Here is a 17,175-nt window from a genome sequence, read left to right on the forward strand (position 1 = left end):
ATATATATATATATATATATATATATATATATATATATACATGTATAATTTTATGAGTTCGTTGGTATTCGCGCGCATCCGTAACCTTTCGTCTTTTTAACGTTTTCGTACCGTTTCGTACTTCAAAAACATTCAGTTCGGCTGCATTCCTCGTAGGGTGTAGACGTTTTTTAATTTTTTTCGTAAACACGTATTTATACCGATTCAACGTCTACATTTAGATAGAAATTTCAACAAATTGTGACTCTTGACGATGATTAACATATCAATATTTAATAAACAAAATTAATTATAACAGTGATTTGTCTGAATAGTGTGTGTTTTTTTTCGGTTATATGCGCTTATGACTTATAAATTTGGAGTTAAGTGTTTGCGATAACAATGAACTTGATTGCTGAAGGAAATTGAAAACAAACAAAAAATATAACAACCGTTTTTTTGGGTAAACATACCTATATAGGAAACTAAAACGAGGTAAGATGCCTTCTTATGCTTTTTTATTCTGATTGTATTATACAAATATATTTCACAAATGTTCAGTTTTGAAGAAGAAAAATAATTACTACAGGTATTTTACGTTTTATAAATGTTGAGACTGTAGTAATAATTTGACAGATGTTAAGTAGTTGATTAATAATTTAATATTTCGAGTTACAAAATATATATAGTTTGGATTGTAACATTCACGAATTTACGTATACATATATAACATCATTGTGTTATGATTTGAAAATACATAATTTCACGTAATTATACGGACAAATAATATATACGTAAATATCATGTATGAATAATAATAATCAATTACTTTTCTCGAAGATAAGATTCAATTACATTAAAAACTAGTGGGGTGCATGTCATCGTGCCTTAAGGCAATTTGCTGGAACTTCCCGTACCGTAATAAAAAATCTTGGTACAGAACCGCAAAAAAATTACACAAAATATGTACACATTATTAAAATCTCTATAAATTATCTGATAATTTAATGTACATATGTCCAATAAACTTTTTTGACCGCAAAATGACATTTTGTTAACTTATTTTTATTGAGAGTCCATAACCGCTAGACGTGCCTTCCCAAAAATCAGTTTTTCATCTTGTCAATAGAAGTAAAATGATTTTTGAATGATTAAAATCGGACGCTCCGTTCTCTTAAAAACTGAGTTACCGTTTTTGGCACTTTTTGCCCCGTATGTTCGGAACGGCTAGACCTGCTTTCGCCAAAAACTAATCAGCACGTCTCCTTATCAATACGAATCGAATGTTTTTTGAATTATTCAAATCGGTTGATCGGTGTTCCCGAAATCGTCGACGAAAATTTGTATCCGCACACACATACTCACATACACATTTACATACACATACATCCATTTTTGGTTTGTCCATCCATCTAAGGTTTGCCAAAATGTTCAAAAACCTTTGAAACGTAAAGATATATAAAAATTTTCGATTTTTGGACGATTACAATAACTTACCCTACGGGAAGTTTATAATGAATTACTTTTATCGGAGATAAGGTTCGATTATATTAATATAATTAGATATGACAACATTCATATTGCCCAATACATCGCAATGCCCAGAGTATTCAAATCAAAATATATTTTATTACCATATTTCCAGAAAGTTCATTTGCCATTTTTGTTAAATCCAAAACTCCCAAATCCAAAAAATATATAAAACTTATTATAACAAGAAATTTATCTAAACAATTACTTATAGCCATAAGAATATATTTATTTTGTTGAAAATTTTATTATTTTAAATTAGGTTATTTACAGTGTTGTCTCTGTAATAAATGCACCCATTAAAATTATATTTTGCTTTGGTTGAATAGTGTTTCTATTATTTTCTAAAATCCCTTTAAATTAAAAAAATCGTTGGTTTGGTTTGACCTTTGGCAGTCCTAATTTATCCCACTTATGAGGTGAAAAAAAACAAGTGGCAAATTTTTGAAAAACAGCAACAACACATTTTTACAATCATGAAGTAGCTGATAGTTTTACTGAACATAGTCATAGTCAGATAGTTGTTTGTTTGATATGTCGTGTTAATTGGTGTGACATAATTGGTTTGGTTTTTACAATATAATTGCTCAAAGTCAAATTGGACCTTTGTGCTCCGCCCTTCCCTATTATGTTTTTTGTCTTTCCATATTCCCTCAACATTGTTCAATTTTCATTTGTACTTCATTACTTCTAAAGATAAATATAATTTAGAACTTATCCAATAATAATTAAGTAATTAGTGATAAAATGGCCAATTAAGGATATTATTATAAAGCGATACGTCTAATTAAGATAGTATTAATGAAACGTAAAATGAACATCAAACGAAACCAGTTTTAATGATACACTCATTGAAATAAATGTTAAAATCATTGAAAACGAAAGAAAATATCAACGTAAATTTTTTAATATGAATATGGTAATAATAAATTAATACAATTTTAATTAGAGCTATAATATAATGGCCCAACATTAGGTAAAGGGTACACTAGGCAAATTTATCTGGAGTATATGACAAATATATATTTATTAGGGTGGGTCGATTTTAATGTAACTTAGGCACATATGATTTTTGGATACTACGGGTCAAAATAAGATACTTTGCTGAAGAAACCATACCTCTAAAATAAATTCTGATATCCCGTGCATTGACCCAAAAATAAGGGTTACATTTTGAAAAACTACATGGGTGAATCAGCCTTTTAAAGCCCACTCTAAATGGGTCAAAATAGAATTTTTCAAATTTTAACCCTTATCTTTGGGTCAATTCACGGGACATTAAAAATTATTTTAGAGGTATGGTTTCTTCAGCAAAGTATCTTATTTTGATTCCTAGTATCCGAAAATCATATGTGTTTGAGCGACTTTTTTTGACCGATACAAATCGACCCGCTCTAATATTTATGGATATGATTTGTTTTTATCGTCAACCCACAAAAATTGAAATATCCTTTGAAATAGGGCTTTCTATGGCTCTGTATTGATAATTACAGTCTTGCAACCCAAAGGTCTTACAACTCAGGTTTGACATTCTGATATCAAGCAGTAGTGATATCAGTTTTCACTTGAGAATATAGATCTGAAATAGGTTTACAAGTGCAAATAATCCTTTCTGGCGTTGCTGCATTAAATTAAACATATATCATAAATATTAGAGAAAATCAAGTAATAAAAATATAATAACAATGATAAATGGTAGTCTGCCCGAAGGCAGGTCAATGATGTGAGAACCACCACAAGTCAATGATCTTTTTCTTTCATATCATTCCCATTACCAGTGTTCCTCCTTTTTTATACATTTTTTAAGAATTTTCCTTTCAGAACTTCTGCTTCCATGCTTCCTGATCCCGCGCCTCGGCTTTTAGTTCCCTGTGTTTTCTCTTCTCGCGTATATCATCAATCATCTGCATTCTTCTTCTTCTTACCATTCCTTTCAGTCCTTCTATTTTACCTTCCACTACGTCATGTAAAAGGCGCTCTTTTGGAAAAATGGGTCCGATCCAGTTTCCTTTTCTGTTCAGGATTGTGCTCAGTATAGCTATTTCTTTGCTCACACTTCTCAGGGCTTCTTCATTTGTTATCTTGCCTGTCCACTTTTCCATGCATGTTCAGCACTGCATTTCAAAAATCTGCAGATACTTTTTGTTGGCCTTTCTTGGAGTCCATGTCTCTGATCCGTACAGAGCTATGCCTCTGGACAGATTTAGTAACAGTTATTAAATTAAATTCGGGAATGGAAGGGTTCGTAGTTAGATATTGGTTTGGCGAAATCCAAGGTTCAAACCTGCATTTAAGCCAACCAGATATCAAGCAGTAGTGATATACAGTTGCACTCGAATAACACTTTTTAATATGAATAACACTTCTTTATTTTGCAATTCAAGACTTAGTTTGCGTCTATTGTCAGGATGCTTCCAAAGTATGAAGTGATTCAAGGATTCCTACTGGATTTCCTAGAGTTAATTTCACTGGCTCATCAAGTTTCGAATGAAAATATTTGCAAGTAGAAAGGCCAACCGTTGGGTTGCCTTTGGAAAAGACAGGAATTTAAGAAATTTCATCACAGCAACGCAGTTCTGATTGCTGTTCAAAAACAATGTCAATATCCTTTATATCGTTTTTGCATCAGTTATCAATTTCGATTGAAATCTTTACGGCAGATGATTTTTCTGAAATATATATTGCGATCATCATCGATACAGTGATATTGTTAATTTGTTATTCATGTATCCACATCGACGTTAAAAAAAAAATCATTCCCAGTCCGACAATAGGCTTTGTAAATCTCTTTCAAAAAAAAATTCCTAAACAAAAAATTAACACGGTCTCTCATAATCTTATAATTTATGTCTTTGAAGATTATCGCCCTTAATTCACCGTGAATAATGGGTATTGAGTAGCTACCATCTGAGAATGAAAATTTATTTCAAGCAGAAAGGTACGTTTTTTTTTTGACAAATGTTGGTAGAATAACATATGGTGAACACATATAATAATAAAGCAAAGGTTTTTTTTTGAAAATAAATGTTACTTTGCGAAAAATGATGCTAAAGTGTTTATAATGTTTCAATCACCTCTTAGGATTCAAAATATGTTAAACGATATTTCAACAGAATTCGAAGTTTCTCCAATAGGGTAGAGACGATTTTTAGCATCAAAATGTACAAAAAATGGATCACTAAATTGATTTCTAGTTGAGGTATTAATATTAGTACTAAAAGTCGTACTTAGTCCTTCTAAACCATGAAGTGGAACCACATTTTCGTACATTTTTATCCTGCAGTTGGAGGATCTTTAGTACATAAGAATTTGATACTTTTACAGCCTGTAAAAGCGCGATAAGAAATCGGCTGCAAATAAATAATCATATATCGAAACCTGAATTTCATATTAAATCAGCCGATAATAAATGCACTCTATAGATCATACATTTTAAATCGTTTTGCGATAAATATACTTGGTGGCATTTAAGATACTCCATTCCACTTCCTGATTAATACTGATATTTACAATCTATAAGTTTTATATTGGTCAAATTTAACCCTAGGGTCAGTAAGTGACCCAATTGATTATTTAAAATCAATTCAAATATCGCAAATCATTTCCAATAATAAAATATAAGGACAAGAATTTTTTCATACTAATATACTAAGACTCTACACAAATATTCATTTTCTTCAGTTGATGAAACACACAAATTTTGCAAAAATAGGTAAATTGGTAAAATTGTCCTTTCTAGCAATTTACAAACGCGAAGTAAAGTTTCATAAATTCTATCATGTAAAAATCACATACTAATGCAATTTTATAAAGTCCTAATATATTATTTAAAAAATCAGTTAGTTTGGAATATCGATAATGAGCAATTGATTCTATCAATATTTTATTTAATCAGCTTTCCAACTTTATTTAACACTTATCGTGTCTAGAGCCTACATTTATAAACGATTAGTATTTTTTAAGTAAATTTTAGAACTTTTTGAGATATCTTATCTCTATTAAACAAATATTTGAAGAAATTTTCTATCTGTGAAAAATAAAAAAACAAGCCTTTTATATATTTGAAGTAATAAAAAAATACTTATATATCAATGAAGTGATTCAATATATTTATCTATAACAACTATTAATTATGACACTTTGGAACTTATAGCTTTTTAAGTGTATTTTCGGAGGTTCTTTTTCAAAGAAAAACATATTGTTTTTTTATCATTACTGGTTTATTACTGAAATTTGTTATTTCTAAAATGTAAATAGATAATTTTGAAATTTATATTAAAAATTGATAATAATCAAGTAATCTCAGCACCGAATTGGATTATACAAAATGATACAAATTCGAATATTGTGAGAGATGAAATTAGAAAATTCACTCAAAATTATAAAAGAGGAATTTGTAATACGAGTATATTATTAACCATTTTGATGAATTTAATTCACAATTTGGGATTTCCCATAACTTATAGTGTTTAGACCTTCCAACCAGATTCAAGGTTTGATACCTAATTTTGCAGCCTGATGTCAATCAGTATAGTGACAACGATTTTCATTTGATATAGGCTGTTATGTCTTCAAGTGAAAGTTTTCTTCTCCAGCATATCTGCATCAAATTAAAAAACATCTGTATCGGAAAAATTCTAATAAAAAATATATGAAATATAGAGATAGGCCAACGATTGCCTTAAATCTAACAAGCTTTACATTGAAAAAGTTTTATTACAACAGCCCTTACAATTTCTGATTTCTGTTCAAATAAAAAAAATGTTTAGTAAGTGTATAGATACAGATTTTTGTGAAATTTATATGTTATAATTATTAATATTTTATGTTCATTAATATAAGATTTATCACAAGGAAGTCTTTTAAAAGCCACTATAATTAAATGTGCCATTCCATTAACTAAATGTCTAATGTAAGACAGATTGTAATTTATATTAGATAAAAATGAGTATTAAGGCAATAAATACCAAAATTAATGATTTCACTCTTCAAATATCAGATGCTGTTTGTTACCTAAGGTTACCTAAGTTAAAAGGTTTTTCAACAGCCAGGTAAAACCACAGTGCCTTAGTTTTAGTATACAAATAAGTATTTTATAACGTTAAAGCATTGAATATTGTATTTTTTATTTTTTATTTTCATTCAAAACTTAACTGCTCTAATTGTAAGATGATGTGGTGTAACTTCTCCTTAACACAGTTGCTGATGAGAAGGCAACCCAATGGTTGTTCAATAATATTTTATTAACCTCTATCAAATTATTTATATTACCTACCCTAATGCAATTAATATTATTTTTTTTATGAATCTTCAATATATTGGAGAATATCTTGACCCTTCTAAGCTTTAATTGGAATTTTTCTAGATGTTTTTTGGATAGCGTCCAATAACAACATAAAACTATGATATTACATTAAGCTTTGATTGTTCCTTGACTATATGACATACTGTTAATTTACTTGTTTTTCTGGGATGTGCGGAATATTCCGCATATTTCCGAAATCAGAGTAATTTACTTTCTTATATCACGTATAAGATTTTCGTATTTTTATACTTTTAGCATATTTTATGCCCAATTCCAACATTCTCTACTATTGCTCATAAGAGTTGTTTTTCTACTTTGTACGTAAAACTGATGTTGATTTATGGGCATGTAATTGGTGTTTCATAGAATTTACTTATTTGTGATTGTTTCATATTTGAAGAAATCAAGGCACAAAATTATTTTAGCATTTTCTTCGTTGTATTTTGTATTTTGGTTGTTTGAATATTGTGAATTGTATATCTAATACATCTACATCAAATACAAGAAATGTAAGGATAGAGGAAATACTTATATCCAAAATATCCAAATTTGTAACGAATAAAGAAAACAGAAGTATCAATATTCTGATTGACTATTTACTAAATTATAATACAAAAGCATTACAATTAATTATTAAACCTGATTAATCAACTACAATACTTAAAAGACTCGATTAAAAGTCATATTTATGGGACTTTTTTGTTTACTTAAAATCAATTTTTTTGTGTGGTACTCCAAAACCACCCACTAAATCTCCATAACCCAATGACTCATTTCTAAGCACCTGGCAGATTTAATTTTAAACGTTTATTCAGTTACAATTTTTATACTTTTTGTAGATTACTAAAATTATTTAAATCTACGCCTCTGATATTTTCTTTTATTCTCCACACTTTGCTATATAAGCATATAAGAATATTTCCTTCATTTTGCTCGTGTTTTCTATTACGACGGAGAATTCTAATATTTCTTAAAGATTAGAATCTTCCTCTAGGATTGCTTAGTTCTACCAAATCGCTTTTGATAAAACTACAAAATACTGCAAATTACACTTCTTTATATACATACTCGCAGATATAAGATATAACATGTATGTATGTTTGCATGGAATGTATACTTAGTTTGTTTTTAAGGAAAAACTTATATTTTTATTACAACTTTGTTTTGGAATGAAATTCTTCTGGTTGTTATCAGTGAACAAATAATAAAAGAGTAAGAATAGAGGACGGCATTTAGGTGCCAGTGAATGTATGTGTTATATATATATATATATATATATATATATATATATATATATATATATACATATATATATATAATATATTATGATAGTTTTGCCGACGTTGATACATATTTGTAATATTTTTGCAGCCCAATCGTCGAATTAAAAAAAGATTAAATAACAAAATTATTTATTCCATTAAACGTTTCGACACTTGATGTGTGTCATCATTCAGTAATCTATAAAACATATTACATAAATACAAAGTTGATAATAAATATAAATATATATATATATATACCAGGAAAAACAACAGAAAAAATTAATTATGATGTAAAATTGATTGAACACTAAATTTGTGTAAAATAATAATATACTATTATATTAACAAACGAGAAATTGAAGGAGCACATATTGCCCTCCTATATTTTATGTTATTAATAGCGGAGCACTATGGACACTGATCAAGGTTACAAAGCAAGTGTAGTGTAGGAGTGGGAGCGGGGTGTGAGAAACGGAAGGGGAAAGAGAATGAATATATATTATATATATAATATGGAGAGTTTCTTATTGCCTGTCACATCGCAGTCCCCATAAGATCACTTTGGCTATAGAAAGTTCATTGTCTTCATTTTACTTTAATTATTTTAGACTCTTTAATACTCCATTGCTTGATTGTCTATATATTTTTCGGATTTTCTTAATTGAATAATCGATCTGTACAATTTTCTTAATTGTAAGTGTGATTCACAAGTGCATCATCTTATTTGTAGATTTTATCAACATTTCTGATTTCAAAAAAAAATAATGCTGATTTCAGCGTTTAAATTGCATATAGATGTAAGCGGCAATAAACAATGCAATTTAAGTTTTAGCTTTTAGCAACTTTTAAATTTGTGATGTGAGAATTTGTGTTTATTTTCAGATGAAGGGGTCACACGGTGAATATATTTAACCCGGATCTATTGGCTAATGAAGGAAAGATGATTTTGCTTCACAAGCATCGGTGTCGCACTAATATTTATTTCGTTCTAAATATGGTTTTGAGTTTATTACATGACACTTCGGCTAATTGGTGGTAAGTAATAGTTTAATATTATAAATTAATTATCTCTATAATCGGAATATAGAAAATTCAAAAATATATATATCATGTAGGAAACATTTATAATGGTAAATGATTACTTGTCTGTTTATCCACAAATACTTTATAAAAAATAACATTAAAGGACTACTGAGCTTTTGGTATTTGCATATATTTTATATCATTTTTTAGAGAAAGAAATCCATTTTTTCCCCCCAACCTAATATTTATATAAGCTTTAATATTTATAAATAAATCAATATATTTATATTGCTTTATTAACAAAAATTTGATGCATTTTAGGTTTTTTGAAAAATATTAATTAATAGGTATAACTCAATAAATCAATCAATGCAGAATCAATAAATTCTATACATATGCATATTATTCATTAATTATATACTTTTATAGCCATCCATTGCCCTATTTGAAAATTATGTAATTATTAACAAAGAAAAAACAGAAGCCAACAATACTTCACAAAAACTGTTCTTTTAAATTTTTTCCCCTAAAGATTTGATATAAATTTTGTTCTGTATGAAAACAAAGGTGTTGAGCTAATATGCTTGTGAATAAACCTAACCCAAATTATATTCAAACGCTAAGTGTGTACTGTTCCAATGGCTCCATTTACTATTTACTGATCTCACATTATTTAAAACTGCGAAAAATAACTGTTGTTTAGTTACTATTTAGTGTTCTGGTTTAAGAGAAATGAATGATATATCTAAATTGTATACTTATCAAATTATTAAGATTTTCTGGCGAATAATAGACATTTTGGGAATTAGCATTTGCTGAATATGAGGAACTTTTTTCTGGATACACGGCAGCATTGCATTATAAATGAAGATGTCATTTTTTAAAAGTTTTTGTTATTGTATACCGCCACCGTAGTTATGAAATTTATTAAAACTCTCTTTCGATTAACTCAGGTTGTTGGGTTATAATTTAAACCTTGTAGCTGTTTTGTATGGTTATTGTATTTGTTGCAGTTCTTATTACAATCACTGATTTGTCACTAAATTATAATGAAAGAAGATATATATTTATTGGTTATTTATTAAACATGTTTTTACACTAAACACTTTTCTTTTTGAAGTGAACAATTAGCATAATGGGTATAATAACTCCCATTATTATATTATCTAGGATTAGTCCTATCAAACATGTTTTCACATTAAACACTTTTCTTTTTGAAGTGAACAATTAGTCCCATTATTATATTATCTAGGATTAGTCCTATCAAACTCTACGCTACGCCCTCTACCAGAGGTAGCAACCATCCCGCGTAAAAGCTCAATGCCATGAAGATTGTCACGTTCATGGCAAATATAATAAAATGAAAATACGTCCGAGAAGTTGTTACTAGAAAAAATATCTACTTTTAATTATTACTTAATTTTTGTAGCTTATAGTTTGGTCTTTTCCGTGATATAGTGGCTAGAGCTTTGGGGCTTTTTTTATTATTTTTTTAAATTTTTTGTTGATGTCACTGGAGAAAAACAATTACTTTAATTATTATTCCATTTTTGTAGTTTATAATTTAGCCTTTTTGTGGCTATGATATAACTTTGGGTTTTCAACAAGAAGATTAGTCATATTTCTTATTAATAATATATGATATTCTTGGGAGAGTATTTTTTCCCTAATTTTTGGACAATTTCGTTAAAGTCTGATGTTAAGCAGTAATGGCATCGGTTTTTTCTCAGAATTGTAAATCGAAATATGTTTGTTTCCAAGTAATAGCTTTTTATGGCATTTGTATGGTATATCTAAAAGTTCTGAATGCTAAATTTTGTGAACTTTTGTTTTTTGAAATGTAATATTCCAAATTGCATTTGGATAGCACCAAATAATTCTATGCTGGTTGCTGATAGTAATATATTTATTTCTAAATAGTGATTTGAAAATAAATTTTGAAGTTATACTACTTACTTAATTTTTTATCTGATTCACTTTAATAACTTTTTTGTTTTTGATGTAGTATTGCCTTTCTTTCTTTTATTATTCATTCATATTAAACAATCAGAGTTGTTTACAGACCCTATGAGTTATATGGCTAAATTATACATAATGATAATGAAATAATAATAATAATTACAGAAAGGAATAAAAATAGTAATAATAATAAATAAATAAAAATGAATTAAAAATAAAGAAAAATAAATAAATAAAAAATAAAAGAAAACAAAATCAATTGTAGTAATTGCTCCAATAAGCAAATGACTATGGAAAACAATTTTTTTACATTAAGTCTATAGGCTGTTTTTTTGTGTGGTCTTATAGATGAATTATCAAGCAGAGCCAAAGTTGCATTAGGATGATCGAAAATTTTAGCATGATGTCTAGTACAGCTATTTTTGATGACATCCACATCCAAAAGGGATGTTGAGGTGTATTGCCTTTCTTGGATTTATATTATCTATTTCTGTCTTTGATAATTCAGTGCATCAACTCTTGGAGTTTATGCAATTACCATTCTGAGTTTTAGTAATCATTTTTATAAAAAAATGTAATTCAATCAATGAATGCTCAATTGACCATTTGTAAAATATGCAAGAAAAAAATTTTTTGCAAACAGAACTCTTGCATATTTTGTAAATGGTCAATCGAGACCATTACATTTTGTTAGTATGGTTTGAGCAATTCACAATTTAGATGGATTAATTACACAAAAATCAAGTTGGTTTAATTCAAGCCTAAAGACAAATAAATAAATCTAATAAATTATGCCAAAAACAACTACAAGCATTAAATTGATAAATTCTCCAAATCTCTTACAATGTTCTCCAAATCAGAGCTACACGTGGAGCATAGAGATATAAAACTACCCCCGAATATTTCACCATCTTTATTATTTACAATAGTTGGGAAACAGTTATTTATGAACAATGGCGTGATTAAATCCAATATATTACTATATATTTACACAATCATTAATAGTAAATTGATTTCTTTTGAATTTCATCGAGCTAGTTTTTCCCTTGTCAGTTCGGTATTTGTGTGCTACCATTTTATGTATGAGGAACATGCAACAATATAAACAATGCAATTTTGATTCAACATGGGCATAAATCTTGCAATAATTCTATTGATGTTTGATCAATAATAAAAGTTTATATATATATATATATATATATATATGTATGTGTGTGTGTATTTCTGTAAACTTGTGATAAATTTTCTGTGTGCAAGTGTGTGCAGTCAATATGACATTTTATGAATGGTCGTGTAGAAAGAATGTAATTTTATCGCATACATATATGGGGTTGTCTGGCAATATGTATAAACATATCATATATATGTATAGATATATATTTATATTTATATATAGGTGTGATCATTTGAACACATACCCTCTACGTGTGTATGTATGTTTTTATGAGTTCCATTTATTATTTATAGCCGGCTTTACTACTTGCAGTTAAATCCCTCTGTTTACTTGCAGGGACGAACTTCATATTCACATAAAGGCACAAAATTCTTCTAATCTCACCTATGTATATACTTTCATAAATTTTAAGCTTATTTCAATAAAAGTAATATAAATTTTATTTTGAAGCACATTTGATATAATTAATTGTATATGCATTGTAAAGCTTTAGCATCCCTCATCTTCATTATTATTGTAAGTCCAAAAGTGCTATTTTAAACATATATACATTATAGCTTGGCATTCATACTTCATAGCTGACTATGGTTTTTCATAGCTTGAAAATTTTGCAAAAAGTTATATGCAATTTACTATAAATATTTCCTCGATTTGTTCATAATTTCTCGCATTTCAGGAATACATTTTCAAAAATATTTGCTCCTTCTCTGTAATAATTTTCTTCAAAAAATGTTATTATTATAATCTTTAAATTAATATTTATTAAACATTTTCAAATTTATTATGTTGCTTGGGTACTCTCTTCTTCATTATTTTTTGGTACAGTCAACAAAATAGTAAAATTATCAAAAATGTATTGAAATTTTACTTATTTTACTACCTTTTTTAAATAATGCATTTCTAAAATGCAAATATAATTGCCCTGAAATTGTACCTAAAATTCAATACTGCTACTATTAATTCAAAATTTGAAACATCAAGACAAAGCAGTGCAAAAAATATAAATGCAAATTTTCCTGCCAGTTTATGATAAACTAAAAAAAAATTTAAAAAATTGGTTAAAATGCTGTTTCGTAGAGCATCAAAATTATTTCCTATTTTACCAATTTTTACAAATACTCAATGGTTTAAAAATATATCGTTTTAGTTTTGATAGCCATTTTGAATTATTAACTTCCCGTAGGGCAAGTTATAGTAATCGCAAAAAAATCGAAAATGAAAATTTTTATATGTCTTTACGTTTCAAAACCTTCTGAACATTTTGGCATACCTTAGAAAAAATGAATGTATGTGTGTATGTGTGTGCGGATACAAATTTTCGTCGACGATTTCGGGAACACGGATGAAGCGATTTGAATAATTCAAAAAACATTCGATTCGTATTGATAAGGAGACGTGCTGATTAGTCTTTGCCGAAGGCAGGTCTAGATAAGATTTAAATACCAAGATCATGTTTCTTCACAGATGTCTTGAAGATGGAACGTACCTAGTTCTGAAACGTCGACAGTAAATAAATAAATAAAGAAATAGTTTATTAAAAAAACTTTTTTTGTTTTTTATTACTTTTTGGATTCTTGTTCGAAAATCTACAATATATATATATATATATATATATATATATATATATATATATATATACATATCGATTTTGACAAATATTTAATAGTTAATCACTGGCTGTAATATTGCTAAAAACAATGTGCACAGCTTATATATTATTGGAAATTATTTAATGGTGCTTTTTATTTAATAGTAATCAACAGCTACTCATTTGTGCTGAACATAATTTGAATGACGCAAAATTCTGATTTAATACCTTATTTATTTTAGAACAATCAGCATTTAACTTTCTAACATGTTTCTAAAACAATAGATTCTAATAATCTAAAATAATAATTTGTGCTTATCGGTTGACACTTGTTAATATGACATAGTTCTTCGATCTTCTAAGAACAATTTAAAATTCTCGAAATGACATCTAGTTATCGTAAACCGTTTTCATGTTTTTTGAAAATTTCAAGATAAATTTCAAAATAATTTTCTGTGTTTATATAATTGATTTACCTCATAAAATAATGGTTAAAATAGTTAAAGAAATAACAATTATAACATAAAGCATACAAAATATATATTTTAGCATAGTTAAGCTAATAACGCAGAGTTATTTCATCCCACAGTGTTCTATTAATATTTAACAATTTTTCACTAAATTATTGCATTTCCCAGGTTTGAATTAGTCTTTTTCTGCGGAGTCCATTTATAAATGGAATGTCCCCAATGTTTACGATTTTTATGACCGCATGCATTTTAGGGTGTACCTTAGTATATAGCAAATTGTTGGAGGGTACCTGGTTCCCCCAACTGTAATTGACCTTATCCACGAGAATGTATATGCACTTGTGTGAGTAAAAGTCATCTGTATAATATACTTCAGTCACGGGTTTTTCATACCTTTTCCACACCTTTTATTTCCAAATGAAAATTCGTTGACCACGTCATCAACGGAAAATACGAAAATGCAATCGTACCCGTACATGCACACTCATAAACATAACTATATATTGAATGGTAGAATCTTGGATTTGTGTATATTTGTGTAAATAAAGAAATTGTTTATTAAAAACTTTTCTTGTTTTTTTATTTTTTATTATTTTTGGATTCTTGTTCGAAACTCTACAAAATAACTATATATATATATATATATATATATATATATATTATAATTAATTTGAGTTAAAAAGTCGGGCGTTACATCAATTAAAATAGTATGGAAGTTTTTAGAAATTTATTTAAAATCCATACGTTTCGGCCAGCATTTTAGTCTTCATTCAGTGGCAATCAATTTAACTATAAAAATTAAAAATAACTCAATATGTAAGAAATTTCATAGAAAAACAATAATAATAATACAAAAAACACTTACAATTTTGTATCCTAATATGACATTATTAATTCATGGTATGAGTATGTGCACATTAGTAAACTATATATTTTTTAACATCACAGATGGTAAAACACACAAATAAACATGATAATTTAACAAGTTTTCGAAACTATGTATTTACTCTTTGGAGTTCAAGATAGAAATGTCACATTTTTCTTAATGCAGTTTTTAGCATGTGTTCAAATTTTATGGAAAATTTAAAAAGCGATGGGATCTTGTCATTTTATAAGAAATTTTGAAACCACGTGTTTGTTTCGTTCAGGGCCGTATTGTCGAAGCGTTTGTTTATGACCCTGTCGCTATGCAATTGCAAAAACAACCCCTCAGCAAATCTTCTTTTAATTACGTTCTCTTCAAAATGTAAAATTTTAGGGTTGAAAAAATCTATATTATGATTTAAATTATTTATATGCTCGGTTAGCATGGTTTTGAATTGTTTGGGATTTTTGTGTTATTTTTATGTTGATGAAGGCGCTTACTCAGGTTTCTTGCTTGGGGTTTCCTTCCTGATGCGGATTAAGCTCAAACAACGTACTTGTTCTGTCATCATCGACAAGTGTACGATCAACAAGTACTATTTTTTAGTATAATATGATTATACTATATTGAAGTCTAAAATTGGAAAAAATGCGGAGACTATTATTTCTACTTCATCGAAGCAACTATTAAGTGTTGATATCTATATCAATCCATAAAATATGTGCATTAATAGACTGGCCCATCTGATGTACCGATTTTGCCTTACTGTTTAATAACAAAAAATCGTAAAAACGATATTTATTTTTTCTGTCGTAAAATTTGCAACACATTTAATGTCCGCTTTTATTAAGCAGTTAAAATGTGTTATGTCAAAGTATAAAAGTAATGCACACACAAACAAGCATACACACCTAATATCTATTATATATTTATATATGTAACCGTTGTTGTATCTGTGCATTTTCCTGTGAATTTATTTAGTTCCTTTATGTGTGTGTGCACGTTAAATATAATGGATATTGGCACATTTTATGTGTGCAATCGTAAATTTTCTTTAAGTAACCCTCATAAACGGTTTATAGATCATTTTAACTATTTTATCTGCAGTTCATTCAAGTCATATTATCTACAAATACACTGAATAAATGCGCGTATAACAGTTTGTATAAATATACATACAAACACATACGTACATAATAAATTCTCTTCCCAAAGATCCGTAAATCTCCATCTTTGTTCAGGAAAATTCAATGTGGAACACTTTTGATTACCTCTTACATTGCAGTCACCAGACAATATTGATTTTAAATCGCATTTTCAAGTCCATGTCTGATATCACTGCTTACCGATGAGATGTAAACATCATAGTAAAACTTAATTTTTATATATCTTTTCATTTACCTACTGCTATAACTATTATTATTTTATTGTTCATTTTATCATTTTTCTTCAGATACCTCGTTATTTATTATTTTGAACAGATTCTTTTAGATTTTTACACCGAATATGCTTTAAAAGAACTAAATTCTGCAGATTTAAATACACTTCTTTAATTATACAGGGTGTCCCGGAACTTAACGTCAAGTGGATACGTGGTGATGGTATTGACTTTAACTGTCTTGAAAATCTTACAAGGAAACTCTCAGGTTTACTCTTCTGGGATTTTGATGAAACTTCGTTGATAGTCAAACCGAACCCCAAAAAATATTATAGGCCTAGGAGAAATGGTTTAACTATAAAAAATTAATTAAAGTTGCGAAAAATGTGCTACGGAGATGCGAGATAAAGCGCGTAGCGCATTTTTGCAACTTTAATTAATTTTTATAATTAAATCACTTCTCATAGGCCTATAATATTTTTTGGTATTTGGTTATCTATCAACTTTATCACCATGCGAAGTTTCATCAACATCCCAAAAGAGTAAACCTTTAGGTTCCCTTGTTAGAAAGAAAAATTACCTCACGTTGTTTGGAAGTTATGAGCTTTTACGTGCAACCTAGAGCTTTGGCAAAATTAT

General features: G+C 28.2%; 1 protein-coding gene across 1 annotated transcript in view; it reads left to right on the plus strand.

Moving 5' to 3' along the window:
- The first annotated feature begins 234 nt into the window (after nucleotides 1–234).
- The window catches only part of LOC113382772 (protein Wnt-1-like), a 56,836-nt gene continuing 39,895 nt past the window's right edge, over nucleotides 235–17,175 (plus strand). Inside the window, exons 1-2 of the mRNA XM_026621002.1 lie at nucleotides 235–474; nucleotides 8,962–9,114. Coding sequence (XP_026476787.1) covers nucleotides 9,020–9,114 — 95 coding nt within the window. The 5' untranslated portion in view covers nucleotides 235–474; nucleotides 8,962–9,019. The remainder of the gene's footprint in view (nucleotides 475–8,961; nucleotides 9,115–17,175) is intronic.

Source organism: Ctenocephalides felis, unplaced genomic scaffold (genome assembly GCF_003426905.1).
Source record: "Ctenocephalides felis isolate EL2017-DRISC unplaced genomic scaffold, ASM342690v1 CF-g0.4_SCAFFOLD_03570, whole genome shotgun sequence".
In the NCBI taxonomy this organism is placed as follows: Eukaryota; Metazoa; Arthropoda; class Insecta; order Siphonaptera; family Pulicidae; genus Ctenocephalides; species Ctenocephalides felis.